The 22,984-nt window shown below is 38.6% G+C and overlaps 1 protein-coding gene across 1 annotated transcript; it reads right to left on the bottom strand.

The window, feature by feature from the left end:
* Nucleotides 1–8,677: 8,677 nt before the first annotated feature.
* On the bottom strand, nucleotides 8,678–10,975 carry LOC125478870 (UPF0426 protein At1g28150, chloroplastic-like). The gene is made up of 3 exons (XM_048587589.1): nucleotides 10,785–10,975; nucleotides 10,518–10,691; nucleotides 8,678–9,083 (listed from the first exon to the last, which is right to left on the bottom strand). Exons 1-3 carry the CDS (start codon nucleotides 10,821–10,823, stop codon nucleotides 8,904–8,906), a joined length of 393 nt encoding a protein of 130 aa, XP_048443546.1. The 5' UTR covers nucleotides 10,824–10,975; the 3' UTR covers nucleotides 8,678–8,903.
* Nucleotides 10,976–22,984: the final 12,009 nt, after the last annotated feature.

Genomic DNA, 22,984 nt, shown 5'->3' with positions numbered 1-22,984 from the left:
AACTCATGAAAACGTTGTAGATCGAGGTGGAAAACTATATCTTTGTGTTCGTGAGGATCATACGAGTTCAACCATACCCATTTCAGGTGGGAAATTCTTCGATTTCACGTTGAACCATGGAACCTCGATTATGGTTACTGTTCATGCACACGTGAAACGTTGTTTTTCAGGGAATTTGAAGCTTGTAGGAAGCTTAGTGAGGTCCTTAGAAAGCTTGGGGTGATTCGTTGGAAGGATTTGGACGTCGGGATCGTGAATTGCAGGTTTGGCCGGATTTTGTGAAGTTACTCCGGCGTGGTTTCGTGAATTTTAGGGCTTGAAAGTGGTAAGATTTTGTTCTACTTGTTGTAAGGTTCATTTTGGTACCAATTTTATAGAATTTAGTTGAAAAACGAGTGAGAAACGAAGGTTTGAAGTTTTTCTGGTTTTTCGGCGACAGTGATGGCATCGGAGGTGTGCTAGAGAAGAAGACGGAATATTCCGTCAGTTTGGATGGAATATTCTTAACGGCGTTAGGTTGACTTTAACGGAATCTGTTAGTTTTAACGGAATATTCCTGACGGTGTTAATTGACGCTGTCAGTGTGCCTGGCACATGGCGGCGCGTGGGAGGTCAGAAAATTATTTTAAAAATATGGGGATGTTCGTGAGGTTGAGTAGATCACGTTAGTGTATTCACACACCCCATTTGAGCATTGTATGAGAAGTTATTACCTAGTTTTGGTTATGTGCTTTAAATTGACGTTTTGATAGTTGTTTCGCATATAGGTGAGCCTATCCCGAGGACGAGCGTAGTCAGGGGGTTACGACCCTTCCACATACTAGTGAGTGGGCTTTTGGTTTTCCGTATATACCTATATACTGTGGTTTTTCCCAGAAAATGAAATGGAATGTTTATATGTTTTAAATGCCATGCATTGCGTTTGCCTATTGATTTATGCATTAGTAGTTGCATATATGTATGTTTGGTGCTGCGGACACACAAGTAAGTTATGGTTTTTGATGATGATTTGTAGTATGTGAGATACGTAGAGAGCTCATAACCTGCACCCCCGGTGTTAGTGCTCCCGCCCAGAGTAGGGCATAGTCCTTCACATAATGTTTACCTCCCGCACCACACGCTCATCTTTGATCCAAGTTAGGTGCACAGTCCTGTCGTACAGACAACTATAGGTGTGTGAACATGAAAAATTTCTTGAAACAAGAGACAAGAATACGTGTACAAAATAATATTTTGTGTTTAATGATTTTGGGGTTACGATCTCTTAAATTTGGTCATCTGATTCAATCTCCGTAAGATGTAGATTTGTTGATCCAAGGGCCGTCGAGGCTTGATCTTGGATGAACAGTTGGAAGTTTCTTCAAGGGCCTTCGTGGCTTTGATCTTGAAGGTTGATGGAAGTTTCTTCAAGGGCTTTCGGGGCTTGATCTTGAAGGTTGATGGATGAGCGTTTCTTCAATGGGGGTTGGGCTTGAGAGCTTTAGAGTTTCAAAGCTTCAAGGATTTTGGATGTGTGGGGAGTATTCTCTTCCATTTTGGGAGTAGAGAAATGTATTTGTGAATTGGTGTCTCTTCCTCTTGATGGAGAAGCCTATTTATAGGCTTTGAGAGTGAATCACCACCATCCATTTTTTTGGTGAAGTGAGTGGATGTTGTAGGTGAAGTAAATGGAGTTGGTAGGTGAAGTAAGTGTGTGAGGTTGGTGAAGTAAATAGAGTTGGTGGGTGAAGTAAGTGGATGTTGTAGGTGAAGTAAATGGAGTTGGTAGGTGAAGTAAGTGTGTGAGGTTGGTGAAGTAAATGGAGTTGGTGGGTGAAGTAAGTGGATGTTGTAGGTGAAGTAAATGGAGTTGGTATGTGAAGTAAGTGTGTGAGGTTGGTGAAGTAAATGGAGTTGGTAGGTGAAGTAAGTGTGTGAGGTTGGTGAAGTAAATAAATGTTGTAATTTTAATACCTTGGTTAACATTTATTTCACTGAAATTTCGATGTCTACAAATGCCCCCACTTCAAGGCGCGTCGTAGACATGTGCTTGTCACGTGTAGAAGATGCGTTTTGAAGTCCCTTAATGTAGATGTCAACCCAAGGGCCGTCGAGGCTTGATCTTGAATTGGGCTGGAAATTTCTTCAAAGGCCATCGAGACTTAATCTTGAGTTCGACTGGAAGTTCTTCTAGTTTCCTCCAATCGTTGATTTTCCACAGGCTTAATCTTGAATTGGGCTGGGAGATTCTTTTGGTCTCCCCCAAAGGTCTGAACTTACTCCTTTTATCTGGAGTTGAATTTGATTCAAGGGTGGTGAACACTTGATTTTGATGATGATTTTGCCGTACACAGTTTATGCTCTTGCGGGCCAGGAACGTTTGGTGCCGTTTGCAATTTCAGCTCGTGCAGGCAAGGAGCGTTTGGTGCCATTTGCAGTTTCAACTCGTGCAGGCAAGGAGCGTTTGGTTGTCACCTTTTAGGATCGTGCGAACGAGGAGCTTTTTTGAATTTGTCAAACGATCTTAGAGAGGCATTCCTTGCAATCTTCATAGCAAGGAGTCTTGACTGAGTGATTGAAGAAGTCTTTGGGGAAGAAATCGCGCATCGTGATGGCAACGGACGATCTTTGTGTCATAATTTCATCATCCTCAACACTTTCATGTAGCTTTGAAGGTTGACGGTAGCTGCTTTGCCCCCTTTCCGATTGGTGAACTTGTGCAACCAATAGACACGACTTTCCTTCAGACATCCATAGTGCTGATGAAGAACCCCATTGGCCATTTTGGGGTGTCATCTTGTGCGCCTCAATAGCATGCTTTGGTGCCCCCAGCAAGGTCAGGTTGATGACCGACTCGCGCCTTTGATGCTGCTCTTGCTTGCTTAGCGGTATCAACTTTGCAGCGGCATGTTGAGGAGTGGTTATGGCACCAATGGATGCTCCATTTATGGCGGAAGTGCTCATGCTTCTTCCCTTGGTGGTTGCAAGAACGGCTTGTCCCTTGCTTGATGCCATTGATTTTGGAGGTGTGCTTTGGTTTTCTTGAACGGAGAAAAAGATGAGAGGTAGAGATTGTCCCATTGGGCGTGCCAAATTTGTGAACATGAAAAATTTCTTGAAATAAGAGACAAGAATACGTGTACAAAATAATATTTTGTGTTTAATGATTTTGGGGTTACGATCTCTTAAATTTGGTCATCTGATTCAATCTCCGTAAGATGTAGATTTGTTGATCCAAGGGCCGTCGAGGCTTGATCTTGGATGAACAGTTGTAAGTTTCTTCAAGGGCCTTCGTGGCTTTGATCTTGAAGGTTGATGGAAGTTTCTTCAAGGGCCTTCGGGGCTTGATCTTGAAGGTTGATGGATAAGCGTTTCTTCAAGGGGGGTTGGGCTTGAGAGCTTTAGAGTTTCAAAGCTTCAAGGATTTTGGATGTGTGGGGAATATTCTCTTCCATTTTGGGAGTAGAGAAATGTATTTGTGAATTGGTGTCTGGTGTGTGTCTTTGTTGAGGTTGTTGATCCAAAGGGCCGTTGGGGCTTGATCTTAGGATGAACAGTTGATGAACAATGAACACTTTCTTCAAGGGCTGTCGGGGCTTGATCTTGAGTTGGTGGGAGTTCTTCAAGGGCCATTGGGGCTTAATCTTGAAGGAGGATTTGACGAAGAACGAAGGAAGAGTGCTTTTTTTATCCTTCGGGATTTTCTTGAGAGCTTTAGAACTTTAAGGCTTCAAGGTTTTGGTGTGTCTTCTTCAAGGGCCGTTGGGGCTTGATCTTGAAGGAGGATTTGACGAAGAACGAAGAGTGCTTTCTCCATTCTTCGGGATTCTTGGGAATTTGGGGGTTGGATGCTTGAGAGCTTTAGAGTTTCAAAGCTTCAAGGATTTTGGATGTGTGGGGAGTATTCTCTTCCATTTTGGGAGTAGAGAAATGTATTTGTGAATTGGTGTCTCTTCCTCTTGATGGAGAAGCCTATTTATAGGCTTTGAGAGTGAATCACCACCATCCATTTTTTTGGTGAAGTGAGTGGATGTTGTGGGTGAAGTAAATGGAGTGGGTAGGTGAAGTAAGTGTGTGAGGTTGGTAAAGTAAATGGAGTTGGTGGGTGAAGTAAGTGGATGTTGTAGGTGAAGTAAATGGAGTTGGTAGGTGAAGTAAGTGTGTGAGGTTGGTGAAGTAAATGGAGTTGGTGGGTGAAGTAAGTGGGTGTTGTAAGTGAAGTAAATGGAGTTGGTAGGTGAAGTAAGTGTGTGAGGTTGGTGAAGTAAATGGAGTTGGTAGGTGAAGTAAGTGTGTGAGGTTGGTGAAGTAAATAAATGTTGTAATTTTAATACCTTGGTTAACATTTATTTCACTGAAATTTCGATGTCTACAAGGTGGTTCCGACTCGTAGGTGACCTACGATTATTTGCCCAGTCTTCACGTGATCGTAGCACTTGAGCGTATTTATTTACACCCAGTCCTGTCGTACAGACCACTTTAGGTGGTTCCGACTCGTGTGCAGGTATGGTTAGTGAGTTGGGGATTTGAGCTCTAGATTTAGCCGTACAGGTCACGTTAGGTGACTCCGGATGACATGTTATTTGCATTGTTTGGCATTACCTGGGTTACTTACATTTTATGTGGAGGCATTCGACATGGCATATTTCTGAGCATGTTTTCTATATATGTGTATATTCTATTTTTTGGGAAACTATACAGGTTTTACGGCGAAGGCTTAGAACTTTTGATAATAAAATGATTTTGAAAGCTTTGTTTTTACCCACTCACACTTTCTGTTTTGCGCCCTTTCAGGTTCTAGTTTGGATTGCTCTTTTGGTGGCTCACGAGGAATTCATGGCATATCTGACATATTATCACCAGTGTAGGACCCCCTCTGGGTGTGTTTAGTTAGTATTTGTTCCTCTGGACTGCACTAGGTTTTCTGTGCTCTGAATATTGTTTTTCACACTTACGCTTGCACATGTATGTTAACTACCCTGTGTGTAGTTTAATTTTTATTTGTTCGTACTTTTATTATTATTCTTAGCTTCCGCACTGTGCATATGTTTACGTCACCCTCACGTGACGGCCAGCATGCCCTGATTTCGGTCGGGGTGTGTCATAAAGATCATCAATACAAAAAAATCAATTAAACTAAAATGATCATCTACACAAAAAAAAAAATCAAATCAACTAAGGTTGTTTAGTAAAACAACAGTAGCAAATAGATATATAGTTCGTATACTCTATGGTTTTTATATTATTTTATGACCAAATGGTATCATATCTATTGATTTTTTTCATATGATCTTTTACATAATGACTTATAATATGAATAATTTCGATAATATATTAAAAGTTCCATGAATCATAACAAAAGCCAGACCCAAACAAATGATAAAGAGCTTGTTATGAATTTTGAAGCAATCTCTTTTGGTCATCACACATAATTCAGATTGTAGAGATGTATAGTAAGAAAACGTCAATTACGATAAAAAAAAACTTCAATATGTTTCTGTAGGTTATCAATGACATTGTGAGACTGGAAGATAATATCCTTTCCTGTCATGAAATATAGATAACCACGAGCAAAAACGCCTGTGCTCTGCTGCGGGGAGGGCCAGAAGTATGATATTGTATCATCTGATTTATTTTGCTATTCCTATTCCTTTTTGGCATCATGTGCAAAAAATGTAAACTCCAAGCAAGAGATTAACTTCGATGCATAATTGTTAAAATGAGTATAAAGCTAACTTGTAATCACAATGGCAATCCATATTATAGATCATACATAAACACTGACTAAAACATGTTCATCCATGCATACAAAAAGAAAGCACATAAACAGTTTGTAGTATAGAAATATCCATAGCCAACAAAAACAGGCATATTGTAGCAGCATATATTTTAAGAAAGGCCATCCAATGTTTCGTGTATAGGACATTACTCATTTAATAATATAATAACTCGCAAAATTTCGAGATACAAAACTCTGATAGTAGAAAGGACACAGTGAATGATGATAAACACATTATATCGTAAAAGAAAACTACCTCAACAGGCCATCCATCCACCACAAATACATCTAAAGAGTAGCCATCGGTTGTCAAGAAGACGTGCTTCACAGATGTTAATTCCTAAATCTGAAAGGAATGAAGAATGCTACAGAAAAATGACATAAGTTAGAAAGATGCGACCATACTATGGTTCCACTTTTGCAGTTATCTTGGATTCAACTGTAACACCCCGTCCCTAACTTTACGATTTTATAAATTTTAAGAGAGTGAATTGACGAAAATGCTCTAGAGACGAGATTGTTGACTTTTGTTGACCGTCATTTTGGGACGTGTATGAACTGTTATTTTACCATAACCTCGAAATACTTGACAATACGAACGCGTAGGCGCAAGTGAAATCGAATTTGGAGCTACGATTAAGATTTTACGAAACTATGAAACTTGAAAGTGTTTTATAAAATTTGAATTTTGGGTATTTTATTATTTTAATATTTTTTGAGTGGATATTTTAAATATTTTATAATTTTTCTGGTCTATGGGACCCACACCCACATAAGCTCTCCACCCATTTCACTCCACGTTTCCATTCTCCCTCTTCTCCTCACTCTCCGGATTTCATCTCTCATTTCCCTCTCTTTCTTCTCTCTTTCTCTCAAACTATCCCTCTATTCTCTTTGTAAAAATGATGGAGCCGAGTAGCACCATCACTACCCCACCGTACTCCGACGAACCTCATAGCCGCCCAAACCAAAAGAACCACGAGTTTCATCTCGTCCTCACGAGCCCAGAACACCCAACCTTATCTTGAGCTTCCTTTTGGATCTTTGAGATTAAAACCCAAGTCGGGATGTGACCTTTTAGGTCATTTTCCAACCAAACGACGGCGAACTAGCCATGGAGAAAGTTTCCGGCGATATTTGAGGCTTTCAACGCATTTTTTGGCCAAACCACGATGATTTAGCTATCAAGAAGGAAACCAATCTCTTCGGCTTGTCGAGAGGTATGAATTTTGTTTTTGAATCACTCAATTTCATTGAGTATTGACAAAGTTATGGACGTTTAAAGTTTTTCATTTTTTCGACGATTTCCCTAGTTTTTTCAGCGGACCAGTCACCTTTCAGACCATTTGCTGGCCATCTCCAGCCACCATTGGACTTACAAATAGGGATAATCTTATTCTACACTTTCCTATCTTCATTTTGATATATTATGGGTCGAATTTAGTTGAGAAACGACGAAATTACGAAGCTTTGAAATTTGCCCAAACTTCCGGCCAAAATTCCAGTTTCTAGTGAAGTCCGGCGACTTGACTTGGCTTGGCTCGGCTGAGTGAGCCGTTGACTTCTGGTCAGCGTTGACCGTTGATCGATCAATGTTGACTTTTGGGTTGACTTTTTCTGGTTTCGGCCAAAACCCCTCCCCCTCCTAGGCTAATTTCGACTTCCCGGGTCCCTTTTTGGCATCCATTTAGTGAAATTCTAATGTTTTAATGTAGTTGACCATCAGAGCGTCTCGGTTGACTTTTTAGGGTTGACTGTTGACTTCTACGAAAATTACTCAGACCATTCTTAGTGTATTTCGACATGTTGATTCCAAATCCGCCATCTGTTTCTCCAAATTCAAATGTTTTAATTGAGTTTTACTAATGGGTCCCAATATTATGCTTAAGTGCGATTACTATCGGAGACTTCGGCCTTCCTAACTCGGACATAAGTGACATCACAAGTACTTGTGAGTGGGTCTTTTCTTTTATTTAGTATATATATAATTGTTAGTTTCCATTTATACATTTCATAAAGAGTTTTCTACAATACGCCTAGATTAGCGTGACGTTTATAAGTTTTAGCGCATTGATAGAAATTATGACGTTATGCTACATCCTACGGGATGCATAGGTATACGTATTATTATTGATACCTTAATTATATTTATGGACGTGAATAATATTATGTTGACTAGAATTATCGAATCATTGTGGCATGACTATATTTATGTTATCTGCTCATCGTTGCACCGATGTCAATACTCACCCGGGCCAGGGCCAGTTTTTCACATGTATGTGCACATCGCACTGTATGCTCACTTTGGATCCATTGTAGGTGCCATAGATTGCTATAGGCAATTAGGACTCGTATGTGTTGCGCATAGTGATAGTCTTCACGTGATTATAGTACTAAAGTGTATATTATTGTTACTCACAATCTTATTCATGTCAGAATATCTCTGCATGAACTCGTGTGTTAACATGTGTCGATGATCACTCGATATGATATGTTTGCTTATGCGAGATTATGTGATTACGGACGTCATGTGTTTACTTACGAAATATTGTGCTGTATTGAATTCTTGAGATATTGCACGTTACGGTAAGTAGTTTCTTACTATATGTGGTATGTATATTTTGGAAACTATACTTATTTTATGGCAAGGGGTTATTACGTTTTCGAAAAGGTTTTTACAAAACTTTATATTTTAGGCCCACTCACCCTTGTTTTTCGCCCCTCTAGGTTTAGCAGCTGCGCTTTTGTGTCGACGAGGAATCTTGACAATCTCAATATAGGTGGTTACCTTCGATGGTATAATTCTCATTCTACCTTACTGTACTTTACTTATGTTCTGACATCACGTGTGCAATTGGTTCATTTCCGCTCACATGCGCACTCATGTAAATTGCTTGTTTGAAGTAAACTATTTACAACTTCAGTAAACAGTTTTTTATGTTCTCTTACAAATGCAGTCATCCTATTCAAAGTGACACACTATAAGCATACAAGAATAATACTTACAATGAATCCGCAGGCACGTCTGCTTCATTGTGTCAAAGAAGTATATGAGGTAAGTTGCCAGCAGAACTTATTTCAATGAGTCACGATTACATGCTTAACCAACTAGGGGAGCCTAGTGCACATACAGAAGTATGAAATGTTATTCAATCTCAATCTGTTGCGGGGCTTCTCCTTCTGGTTTTAACCCATCAGCAACAATATCTTCCTCCGTGATTCCAGAGGCTTCCACAGTCCTTGAAACCCAATCCTTGAGTGGATCTTCATTCAAATCAAGCCGTAAAAGACCAGCAAACATCCCTCCCATGAAGGCAACTGGCTCCTACATGATGAGATAAGCAGAGAAAATCATGGTACTAATATTACCATTTACATACAAAACAATGTGCATGCTCATGGGAAATCCTCTATGTACTCGCACATATTTATAGAAAACACAGTAGAGGCCTAGAAGGCTGAACAAATGAGCGATACGGTCAATTAGTGACTCATAAGAAATTGATCAAAGAGTTACTTTTAGTTTTACCAAAGTAAACACTGAAGTAGCATGGATACTTGCTTTTAGAAGATACTCATGATGCAATCCAAATATGGACCAGGCAAAATATAATGCAGTGATTTCACGTGTGGTTACTTGACCTCTTGCAATGAAAGGGGAAATCGTCTTTCAAAAAGAGACACGAAGTGATGCACAATTTCACAAGGATGAAGCTAGGAATATAGAAGAGCAATTTAGCTGTACAACTGTTGACGTGAGTCATAAATCAGTTAGTATTGGAATGTAATTTGGTTTCCTAGATTAAGGGGATCCTTACCTTACTAGTTTAGGTTAAACTCTCTTTTATTATTCCTTGTACTACAAGGTGTGGATGTATATATATTGCCTCCATATTGGAGAGATAATACAATAAGCAGAATTTATGATCTTTACCTTGGCATCAGAGCCGGGTTTTATGGCCTGGTATTTTTTCTCCAACCTTAAATTCAAACTCAATGATTCGAACTTTAATATTTGGTCGAAGATGATGGAAGTTCACACGGAAGGATTAAATAAGATGGGTTATCTCAATGGGAAGACTCCGGCTGTGGATGAGACAGAACCCGGGTTTTTAAAGTGGCACACTGATGATGCAATCGTCCGAGGATGGCTGCTAAAAACTATGGAACCACATCTGTTAGGGCTATTCATTGAGTTACTAACGGCACATGATATTTGAGAAAGCGTTAGTTAGATGTTCTATGATGTGGCAGACGAGTCCCAGTATTATGGGCTATGATGCAAGACAACAAGAACAAGACATAATGGACGTCCAGTGAACAACAACATATCAAAAGGTGGTATCAACGTTTTTTTTTTTAATATTTTATTGGACAACAATTTAAGGGAAAAAAACAAGAAAGAGCAAAGCAAGTAATAAGAACGAAATTTTGAGGCCCAAAAGGCTTATAATAGAGATTTTTCATCCGATGTCCATTGCATAAGAGAGAGTAGACACTGTATTATAAAAATGCAAGAATCGGTTGGCAACAATCTAACCTCTCAGAAACCCAAAAACATCCTCACAAAATCATACAATAAATCATCAAAAAAATAAAAAAACACCATGACAAACGCGTAGACCAACATCCAAAGTATCCGTAAAATCAACAACACAGATTCAAACATCATTAAACCAAATTATGCATGGGTAATCTATGAATTATTGAAAAATGGGCGGTGGGTGTAGACAGAGGTAGTAGTAGCTGTAACAAGTACCTTAAGCGCTTCTCTGAGAATGGGTTCTTCGCTGGGATTGAAGAAAAACGCCTTAATCCCACTGCAGTTCCCCAAACGCACTTTTCTGCTGCTGCTGCTGCTTCTGATGGGAACCAGCTCCTTCGGTGATGTCGATGGTTTAATAAACCCAGGGCCAAGCTTCTTTGATTTCCACTGTTACCCAATTGTCAATTACTCATCAAAATTGATAAGCAGATGAAGAAGAATAGGAAAAAGAAAATTTGGGCCGTCGGATTATTCACTCACGAGTGCACACGAAGGAGAATTCACAAGAAACACAGACATGTTGACCAACTTGAACGCCTTCTACTGTCTTCTCCGGTGTTGATGGCTGGTTCAGTGGTTCTTATTCCGGACTGGTAGATTTTTGCCTCTCGCTTTATTTTAAGGCCATTTTCGCTTCATACAAATACTTTGGGGCTGTGCACAATTTACCCTGCCAGGTTACTGTAACGTAAATTCGCAAGTTAAATTATAATCTAGTGGTTTTCCGTCTTCGGCAACAATTTTTTATCCCATCCTTTAATATAAAATATTATTTTATCAATGTTCCATAAGCATTGTGCTCAATTTCTCTTTCGCTTAAGCTTTGTTCTACCAGGTTTTCTAAACAAGATCGTGAAATCATTGATTGATGAATACTATTAAGGAAAAACTAATAAAAATGCTTTAAAACTTACACTCTTAAATAAAAGTATCTTAATAACTTTATTTAATTGTTAGGACAACACAACATCAAAACGTCTCAATAATATTGATTCAAGCAATGAGTTTCCTGATTTGCCCCTGATGGCAAGCCTTTGCCCATTTATTTGGTCCGTTTCACTCTAAAAACATAGCAACTGCTGCTTGTGTTCTTCCATATCATTTCCTTCTTTCCAATCTTCATAAGTCTTTGATACGGTAACGAAATCGTGCAAGGTCAGAGTCTACGAGTTCGTATCGACACCCTCTTTCTTCTAATACAAGGCTCACACGTGGAAACTCAAGTACCAGGGAGATCAAGCTCTCCAAAGATGACCTTTTTCCTGCGATTTTACCAATTTCCTACTAAACATGACGGAATTAGTCTTCAACTTAAGAGTTTAATCCCCTCCTCATGGCATCTTTTCCATATAAGTACTTATCAAAATTGATACTTTCAAATTTGGTTCTTCAAATAATGACAGTGTTCAGTTCTAGAAATAGTGGCAGTAGTAGCGTTCATTTCTAAATAGTGGCAGTATTCAATTTTAGGAATAGACAGTTTTTTGTTATAAAAATATTGAAAGTGGTAGTGTTCAGTTTTAGAAATAGTGACAATGTTCAATTCTAGAAATAGTGGCAGTGATAATGTTTAGTTCTAGAAGCAGTGACATTATTTAGTTTTAGAAATAGTGGCAGTGACAATGTTAAGTTCTAGAAATAGTCATATGTGGGACCATGATTTTCCAGGACTGAAGTAAAGCTGATCCAAATACAATTACCTCATAAGTTCGGTCTTGGACTCACAGCTTCGGGGAAGCTGGATCATACGGAGTAACGGTGCTACCATCACTCTGTTTTGGGGCAATAGGAGGAGTCCAAGCGATTTCGTCAGATGACCATACTTATTCAGCAAGACACGTGATCTGATCCTGATACGGACCCAATCAGATCCTTATAAGTCTTGAAGTTCATACAATCTAGGAATTGACATGCACAACAAGTAACCACAACACCTAAGAGGGTACAATATCTACTTCTAGATATCATCTAGAATTTTTCTGGATTAGAACAAGGATCCTATCCTAAAAAGATATTTCTCCCTATGATATAAATACACTCATCGAGGGTTCATTTATGGTAATGCAATTTAAACACTTCAATTATCTTACCCACTACTAGAGTATAAATTTATTCCCTAACTTGACCGTAGGGGAGCCTTTGGCAGGCACAACTCCTCCCTCCCCCTTGGTGCCATCTTAGGCTTGCTCACGGTTGTTTACTATTCTACAGGTTGTTCGAGTTTGTGCACAACCACCACTTACAACGATGTGCAAATTTGGTTCCAACATTGTAGTGGCAATTTTGTAATTAATCTCTTGCCCTACTAGAGTATAAAATTATTCACTAACTTGACCGTTGGAAAGCCTTTGGCTTGCACACTTCATCATCCCCCCCCCCCCAGGGTGTGGTCTCATGCTTGCTCATGGTTGTTTACTGTTTTGCAGGTTGCTCGAGTTTGTACACAACCATCACTTATGACGGTGTGAGAATTTGTTTCCAACATCATAGTGGCAATTAATCGACGTTTGTTTAACGAATTAGGGGCAGAGGTTGGAAGATAAAATTTGGATGTTTTGGGTTGGTCTTTGCTTCTAGCCCATGAGTTTTTTATGCTTAGTCCATTTTTCTTTTGTTCTTTTCATTATATAAAGTTTTTAGAATGCCTTCGGTTAAACAAAGTATGTAGGAGTATTTTTCATTAAAGCTCACAAGAGCAAATCAGTATTTCCAGCATTAATTCTTAAATGTCACATTGAACAACCAATAAAATAGGACACTGGACTAGAATAATTAAAAATAGTGGACCACGTAGAATTATAACTAATTAAATATATGTCCTTGCCATTTTAAATTTCAAATAATAAGATTATGAAACTTATAAATATTTTAATCATGAAACTTATAAATATTTTTGTCACATCCCGGCCCGGGGTGGACCACTTTCCGGGTCCGACTCCACCACCGTAGCACGATATTGTCCGCTTTGGGCTTACCAATCCCTCACGGTTTTGTTTTTGGGAACTCACGAGCAACTTCTCAGTGGGTCACCCATCATGGGATTGCTCTAGCCCAAACTCGCTTAACTTCGGAGTTCCTACGGAACCCGAAGCCAGTGAGCTCCCAAAAGGCCTCGTGCTAGGTAGGGATGGGAATATACATTTAAGGATCACCCCTGGGCAATGTGGGATGTCACAATCCACCCCCCTTAGGGGCCCGACGTCCTCGTCGGCACACACGCGACCAGGGTTAGGCTCTGATACCAAATTGTCACATCCCGGCCCGGGGTGGACCACTTCCCGGGCCCGACTCCACCACCGTAGCACGATATTGTCCGCTTTGGGCTTACCAATCCCGGCCCGGGACGGATCACTTCCCGAGCCCACTCCACCATCGTAGCACGATATTGTCCGCTTTGGGCTTACCATTCCCTCACAGTTTTGTTTTTGGGAACTCACGAGCAACTTCCCAGTGGGTCACCCATCATGGGATTGCTCTAGCCCCTTTCTCGCTTAACTTCGGAGTTCCAACGGAACCCGAAGCCAGTGAGCTCCCAAAAGGCCTCGTGCTAGGTAGGGATGAGAATATACATTTAAGGATCACCCCTGGGCAATGTGGGATGTCACAATTTTAATTATGAAACTTTGGCCATGTTCGATGAGAGTTTTTAAGTCCCAAGGGAGTGATGTCAAGTTACGAAGTAAAATATTATATAGAGGGGATTAGAAAAGTCTTCTATGTGTACAAAGACATGTGTGAAGGATGTGTAAATGACATCTCTCAAGGATTAGCAAATCCCTCTTATATGCCTATGCAATGCCCATAAGAAGTTTTTCTAATCCCTTCTTTGTTGCATTTTATGATCAATTCCTTAATAACTTTACATTAATCCTTTGGAACTTGGAAAACCCTCGTTCAAACATTGCCCTAGGGATGTTGGCTATAGTTCGTCAGAGTGTGGGTGGGGAAGGGTCCATGAAAATGACAATCTTTTATTTTCTAATTATTATTAATATAAATTAGTTTAAAAAGGTAAAAGTACTTTTGTAATTCTCATTGTTTTATAATTATTTTAAAGTTTTTATCCCAAAAGGTCTCTGAGAATCCCCCGACATAGTAGATGTCACATTCCAACCCGGGCCCCCACCACTTCTTGGGCTCGACTCCATCGTAGCATGATATTGTCCGCTTTGGGCCCCTACCACACCCTCACAGTTTTGTTTCTGGGAACTCACACGAGAACTTCTTAGTGGGTCACCTATCTTGGGATTGCTCTCATGCGAACTCGCTTAACTTCGGAGTTCCTACGGAACCCAAAGCCAGTGAGCTCCCAAAAGACCTCGTGCTAGGTAGAGATGGGAATATACCTATAAGGCTTACAAGATCCACTCCCCTGGGCAATGTGGGATGTTACAATCCACCTCCCTTAGGGGCCCGACATCCCCATTAGTACACATCCGGCCAGGGATTGGCTTTGATACCAAATTGTCACATTCAGGCCTAGGCCCCCACCACATCCCAGGCTCGACTCCACCGTAGCACGATATTGTCCGCTTTAGGCCCCTACCACACCCTCACGGTTTTGTTTCTGGGAACTCACATGAGAAGTTCCTAGTGAGTCATCTATCCTGGGATTGCTTTCGCGCGAACTCGCTTAACTTCGGAGTTCCTACAGAACCCGAAGCCAGTGAGTTCCCAAAAGGCCTCGTGCTAGGTAGAGATGAGAATATACATATAAGGCTTACAAGATCCACTCCCCTAGACAATGTGGGATGTTAAAGTAGATCTTTCTCAAATGGAGTGTAAATCGCCTTCATACCGTCCGATTTGCAATTTATAGGTGCACCTAATGCCTGATAAGCACTTGGATGGGCCGTATACCTGTCGGCTACATACTTTAGGAGTTGCCATTACCAAATAAGCGCTTTTATATTGTCATTGAGATTTATGCAGTCTTCAGAAGGTGACCATGATCTTGGTGATGCCGGCAATACTTGGTATTATACCTTCATCATCAGAAACTAGGTTGTACTCTTTGAGTGGTGGGGAGTTGTCGTTTTACAAGAGGGAACATCTCTCTTTAAGACATTCATGGGGCTGTAAAATATGTACATGTCATACTGCTTGAAGCAACTTTCCATGCTAGGCTAATAATCATACTTAATCTTTTTTGGTGGACTATCGTATACGACTTTCTATTTCACTTTAGTTAGTGCACTCGGAAGGTTCGTTCTTTTGCCGGGGCGATGATTTGCTTCCTTGTTTTGTTCAGTTGCTCAGCTCGGGAGTAGATAGTCACTTTATGGGGTAGGCCTATAAAGGTTTCTAGAGGATTGGTTAAATGGAAGTAGAAGTCTCCTCTGGTAAATTTTTCCATGATGGCATTATGGGCCATTGCCTCGTTGCATCTTTTGCATTTGGCATTGCCAATTACTAAGGTGATGCCAATTGATGTGTACTGTCTCTTGGAGATAATCATATATGTGTTAAGAAAAACTTGTCTCAGCCCTGAGACAATCTATTTGAACCAATCTATTTGAACCAATCCCGAGCTGTTCATTTGAGGGTGGTTGGGAATAGCCTACATAAGTAAACCTTTCTAGGTGGTCGTATAGATCAGTAAGTCTGTCACAACTTTGCATTTTGAGTGCCCAGGTAGCCTTATCCTTTAGCTTATCGAGCAGTTCCTTGGAGAATGGTAGAGGAACTTCTTCCTTGGAATAGTCGAGGTTCTTAGGCTTAGATGCTCGGTCTTTGTCTCCCAGTCGATCTCATACATTAACTAACAAAATATTAAGATTAAGTTAACAAAATACATAGAACTTAATTAAACATAGACTTTTCATCTCTTCATCATGACTTCATTCGGGATGCTTTTTAAGTCAGGGTGGTCGGGTGAAGTTTTGGTCAAGCTTTTTGTTGCATGTTCGGTGACTTGCCCTTTTTCCCCGAGCACTCTCCTCTGCTTAAAGCCTTTTTTTTATGACCTCGCAAGCATCATCACCTTTGTTTTCGACATTGCCAGGGGGAGGAAGAGGAGGAAGATTAGTTCCTACCTCGGGATGTGTTGTCGATCTTCTCATTACTCTGGTTGATCTGTTCCTAGAGGTTGTCATGCTTTTCCTGGAATAGGGTACTTTGGGCTTGGATGAGGTTTCTTACCTCATTCATTTATCCAACACCGGCAAGTATGTTATTCATCTTCTCTTCCAGGCTGGCGAGCCTGGTTTTCTTTTATGGAAGGCCACCTCAGTTTACCTGAAAGAACCTTATCTCTTGTTATTGTGTTGGTCTTCCTGCTTGATTGAGCACGATCATTATAAGTTCCTATGACAACTGGGTAAAAAATGCAACCAAATTGTATGCAACTGTTAAAACTCAAAATTTGCAGGTTAGCAAATTAAAATACTAAACCCCTTGTGGGCATGAAATCATACATACTAAAATGAAATAGACTTAAAGATTTAAGTAGCACCCCACAAAACTGGGCTACATCCATTGTGTTGCTCAGATTATATTGATTTCAAGACTAAAAATAGCGCTCAGCTAAATACATGAACTCTATCATTTTATTCGCCCGACCCTAATATAAGAGGTTCACACCCATTACATAGGCCTTCAATAAACCTAGAAGCCTTGGGCTTACCTCTTTTCACTTCCCTGGTAGTTAATGCACCATCTACATAGATTTTTGTGTTGACACCTTTTTACCTATCGACTGGACATTCGTCTGTGAAGTGACATGTGTTTAGTCGAGATTGCATGCCTTTACAGAGTGATGCGTGCCAAGTGTCTCGCTCGGCCTTGTTTATCTAACCATGTGTCTTCAAGCACCGTTCTGATCACCTTTACATCCCATCATAGGCCTCTGCCACTAACTGTGAGTCACCACGTGGCTTGATTGACGTATAAGTAGCATGTTCCTAGACACTTGTGCCATAAAGCTGTCAGTCTTTTTTATAAAAAAAAAAGGGGACAACTAGTGGCAAACCACAATTATCGACCCCTTTCGAGCTCGAGAGACTATGGGAAATTCCATCCTGCCCGTGCCATTGTTAAGTAGACTTGCCAGTTCGAAGTATCAAAAAATAGGAGGGGGACGAATTAGGGAGAGATTAGGGAGGGAAAGGAGAAAGGTGAGTGGTACCCAATGACTTCCTTCCCTTTTACCCATTTTCAACCCATGCAACCCATCCCAATGACCCGGTTCTTACAACCGATTTCTAACGCCATTTTCGGTGTTTCTCAGGTGATTCATAGCCAGAGGCCACCTAGAAACAACTCGGCATGAATCACTCCTCATTTTCCACTCAAACGTGACGAGATTTGGCCTCGGGTTTATGAAAAGCACAATCGATGGGCCCAAGGGTTTTTCCATAGCAATCAACCGTTTCTAAAGCTAGATCCTTTCACCACCACCACCACTAAAGGACTTTCTTTAATCGCAGGAACAAGCCCAAACAAGAATGGGGGCGTTGGAGTTCGAATTGAGGACAAATCAAGGGACACCCATTTCTAGGGTTTCCGACGGGTTAGAGGCAAATTGCAGTCATTCCAGGCCAAATTGGACTTAGCCACAGGTATAAGGTTTGCTCTACTCTTTGAGATCTTCATTTCTGTAATTTTTGAGAATTTTTAGAAATAGTTGAGTTTTCCGACGAGTTGGGGCGGCTGGTGCGGTGGCGCACGGTCAGGAAGCCGACATTGTGTTTTTATGCAGACTTGTTATTCTATTTATGCTTTCGAGACCTAATTGCTGTGGTTTGAATATTAATACGATTGTAGAGTATGTTGGATTAAATGAATATATTTGGATTTGATTTGAATTTTGGATATGTGAACTACGAATGACTTGATCCTTGTTTAGGGTACGTAGGTAGTCTAACGAGACGTTAGATGCAGCCATACAATATTTAAGACAAAAGCCTTGTTTGGGAAATTAAGCAATGTGAAGGAATTGGTGAAAATGTGAGTTTTAACTTTATGATTTATTGATTGATGAGATATGGGTGAGTTGTACAGGTTACTATAGGTGACTTCGACTTACGTGCTAGCATTGATTGATGAGATATGGGTGAGTTGTACAGGTCACTATAGGTGACTCCTACTTACGTGCTAGCATTGATTAATGAGATATGGGCGAGTTGTACAAGTCACTATAGGTGACTCCAACTTATGTGTTAGCATTGATTAATGAGATATAGGTGAGTCGTACTGGTCACTATAGGTGACTCCGACTTACGTACCAGCATGGATTATTAAGCACCTGATTATTTATATTGCTGATGAGATGCTGTATCATGGTATACTTCTGGATTTACTGATAGTATACAATTGATTTCATTCTTATACGTAGTATGATTTTCTAGGAAATTTTACAGGTTTTACAGCGAGGGGTTATAACGTTTAGAAGATCTTTATTAAAACCTTGTTTTTAGGCCACAATAGGTGGATCCAGTTGACATATTACTTTTCATGGATTTACTTCACTTGGTTTACCTATTTCATTATGTTGAGTTATTGAGCATGGCATACATATGGATATTACTATTCCGAGCATTGTTTCGATATAGATATGTATTCTATTTTCTGGGAAATTATACAGGTTTTATGGTGAGGGGTTATTACTTTTGATAAGTGAATGGTTTTTGAAAAACTTTGTTTTCACCCACTTACATTTTCTATTGTGCACCCTTCCAGGTTCTAGTAGTGAAGTTTCTGTATCAACGAGGATTCGTGGCACTTCCCAATACAGGTGGCTTCTTATGATGGTATAATCGTTATCTTATCTTACTGTACTCTACTTATACTTTGTATCACGTGTGTATGGGTCCATACACGCTCACCGCGCACTCGTGTATTTAGGCACTTCTAGGTTTAAATTTATTCTTAGTTTACACATTATCACACTTTATGGCTTCGTCACCTTTCAGGTGTCGGCCATCACAACTTGATTCGGAGTCCTAGTGGACATTCCGGGTCGGGGTGTGTCAGTCACCCACGTTGGTCTATCTTATGTGTTTTTGATAGATGACTAACGTGTAAAAGAAGTTTCTATTTAAGAATCTTTAACTTGATTAGATGTACTAGAAAATTTTTCGTGTGACAAAAATATTAATCATGTTATCAACACATATTTTGCGAGGGCAATTATGTGACCGATACCTTAGCTAACGGTTTATTTTAAAACTATATTTTACACCAAGATGTGAGGGGCCTAAGCCAATTGGGTCATGATAATTCGATATCAAACTCATTATTCATAGAGTCGAACTTAATTAGTGTAGATATATAAAATATTTTGAAAAACAATTTTTTTTTTTTTGAACAAATTGAAAAACAAAACTTAAGACTTTCTATTTACAAGTGGAAAGAAAACTAAGAAAAAACTATGCTTGGCTAGATTTTGGTGGCATATAATTGTAGCCAAAAATCTGCTGTTTCCTTTTTTTGTCTCTTTGCTAATATTTCGATACATGTCCTATGCCCTAAACCCTAAACCAAGTTAAATCTGGCGTCCATCTTCTTCTCGGTCCCGACTATCATCTTCAAACCCTATCATCGTCAATCTTCTTCCAGTAATTCTACAATTTGGGGGCAAGCATCAGTCCCGGTATATGAATCTTGAACCCTCTATGCCCACTTTCTCTCTTCGTGTCTCATATCATATTCCTCTTCATGTTTTGTTTTTGTCAAAAAAAAAAAAAAAAAAAAAAAAAAAAACGGTTATTGACACTTCAAAATTTCATTTAGCACTCATCACATGTGTATTTTTCTTTCTAAATATTAAAAATTTGGAGTGTAAAATGAGAATTTTGAAATGACAATAACAATTTTCCAAAAAAAATCAGTATAAAGAATGTTTGACAATTTATCATGATTCATGATGAAGATTAGTGTTATTTTTTAATCATTGTATACGGGTAGAAAAAAGTCATCAAGATAGGATGGGCTTTGAATAAAAGTTAAGGGAAATTTTATTTAAACCCATCTAACCACTTTCAACACCCAATTTAAATTTTAAATGTTAATTGTTTATTTTACCCTATTGCATAATTACTATTAAGTACAAAATGAAATTAATAATAAAAATCAAATTTATCAATAGATCCACATACTATAATTAAACCCTAGCATCACCCTTTGTTTATCTTACGTTTATTCCGACTAAAACCCTAATAGCTCTGATAGAGAAAAACAAGTTTTTCTATTGATGGATGGTGATTTTGAAGTTTTTAATCCTCCAACTAAAGTATGACTCGATTTATGGATATTTTGTTTGTTTTCTTCTTATTTGGATTAAATTTCAACTTTTTATATTATATTGTATTTATCTTTCTCTGCCATCTGCATGCGCCCCAAAACACCAATGTAAGGCCTTTTGATAAGTACTATAAAGACATAAAACTTGATTCTTGGTGCAAATAAAGATTGCTCAACCTTAACCACGAGCTAGCGGGTGGCATGTCTTGCACCTTTTTTATTCGAAATAGCTCCAATTTGTTTATTTGTTTATTAACATAGTAGCAAAACACTTAGCCCTATGTCACTTCAAAGTATCTTCAAAAGTACATAAAAATGCTCGATTTAAAAATGACTGAACTGGAGTTTGCTTAACTTTCTATTAGCAAATTCAAGTCTATGGAATGATCTCTTGGATCCTAAGTCCATGGAAGGGTTGTGGTAGCAGAAAGAAACAAAGCACCCATGGACATGCTAGTCCTATGGCATATGCAATTATAAAGGGAATGAGTGTAAAGATAATTTTACATTTTGAATTGGGTTTGAAATGGTAGTTTAGGTAATAAATTTGGGATTTTTTAATAAAAAATAATATGGGTGAAGAGAGTAAGTTGAGTGTAGAAGATGAGTTCAAATAAAATTTTCCAAAGGTTAATAGAGTTATCTCTTAGTTAAGTTCTAAGACATGTGTCAAGATATTAGCAAAAAGACATAATGGGAGACACAACGGGAGACACAAAAAAGGGAACATCAGATTCTTGGCCTATAATGTGAGAGATTTTTTAGTATGACCAGAACTCGGAGTGGTACATCACATGTCACTATACAAATTGTGGAATATGTGTGTTAAAAAGTTAATAACTTAAAAAATAAAATTTCTCACTACTTATATAAAAATACATGGTGTAGCACTTGTATTCCGATCACAACAAAAAAATTTCTCCAATAATTGCGATGTAAGGACCATTCCTTTTAATATATCACGGCACTAATTTAGGACCTTAATTCGAGGAAAGTATGCCTGAAAACTAGGGTTCCACTGTCTTTCTATTTTCTTTGGTTTTGTGTTAATTAAGACATTTTAATTGGCCTAATGTCTCTCCATTGTATATGCACACCACAGTGATTTCGATCTGGTCATATGAATTGACAAATTTGTCCTACACAAAAGCCACAATATTCATGCATTCATTTCGGTTCGTTGCTCAAAGCTGATATTTTGCATAAATAACCTGTTGTCTAATAGTCTATAGGCTATAGCTGCCAAACAAACTCATTCTCGAGCTTTAGAACTTGGGGCATATCATATGTGCTTGGATCCCCTCAAATGTGTTGAATACTTAAAGGTGGCAACAATATTATATATGTATTATTTAAGGAATTTTAACAAAAAAATTTCGGTACTATTCATTTAATGAAAAATCATATTTTTACATTAAAAAGTTAATCATGTACTATTCACTATACCCTTTATTTTGTCCTTATCTTTAAAACTCAAAATTTTCAAGCCATTTTCATTAGTTTTCCTTATTATTTAGGGAATTATTATTAACACTCCAAAAATCTCATTCTACACTCCTTAAAAACGTATTTTTCTTTCTAATTATAGAAAATTTGGAATGTCAAATGAGATTTTGGAAGTGCTAATAACAATTCCCATTATTTATTGTGTTTTCGGATACAATATAAACATATACAACGCAAAATCAAACTTGCTTTAAGATTTCTCATATATAGACGTCGTGAGAATCTCTTCACCTTGAAGACGAGTCGCCTGGTTTCATGCCTGCTTTTGCAGTAGAACAAGCTAAAGTTAGTTTGTAACTTGAAATACACACATAGCCCATTCCGAAGTATGAAGATGTCTACGTATTTAACTCGAGGACTAACTACAATTTACATTTTTCAAGGTTTTTTGTTTTTTTTATAAGTTCACCTTTTAATTTTTAAATTTTGCACCTTGAGGATTTTATGTTATATAATTTATTCGTTTGGTTGTTTGTTTGATCACCTAATCTTCTATTAATTAATTTACTTTTTTTTTTTTAATGTAGTGTAAATATGACTTATATGCATTTCAATTACGAGTTTTACACTTATCATATCAATCAATTAGATTCAGATAAAAAAGAAGAAAGGATTAGATATTTCATTAAAATAAAGGCATACACAAATGGAGTCTATTATCAATAGACGTGCAGCTAGAAATAAACAAAATATGGGTTAGTGATTCTTCCTTGAGAATTCAGATAATTGATGGCCTGCTCTATACGATATTACATTAATTCAAACTTGTACACATATATCAGTCTGCACTACGAAGAATAACTTATTACCTGTGTAACTCGACGTGGCTTTACTGTGTTGATTAGTTTGGTCAATGATTCCTGCTTAGGTAATTAATTATGGAATTATATGTATATTTATAAAGGTACATGCTGTGTTATTTTTTTAATTAT

This window comes from the organism of the source record quoted next, unplaced genomic scaffold (genome assembly GCF_019419815.1).
Source record: "Pyrus x bretschneideri cultivar Hongxiangsu unplaced genomic scaffold, Pyrus_bretschneideri_v1 Contig27, whole genome shotgun sequence".
Taxonomy (NCBI): Eukaryota; Viridiplantae; Streptophyta; class Magnoliopsida; order Rosales; family Rosaceae; genus Pyrus; species Pyrus x bretschneideri.
This window is presented reverse-complemented; position numbering and strand designations above follow the sequence as displayed.

Bases quoted from the DNA above. Each gene is read 5' to 3' on its own strand.
- LOC125478870 (XM_048587589.1), bottom strand. From the start codon at position 10,823: ATGTCTGTGTTTCTTGTGAATTCTCCTTCGTGTGCACTC. The intron at 10,692-10,784 runs GTGAGTGAATAA...ATTGGGTAACAG, and splicing joins ATTCTCCTTCGTGTGCACTC to TGGAAATCAAAGAAGCTTGG. The intron at 9,084-10,517 runs GTACTTGTTACA...CTCATCATGTAG, and splicing joins TTCTCAGAGAAGCGCTTAAG to GAGCCAGTTGCCTTCATGGG.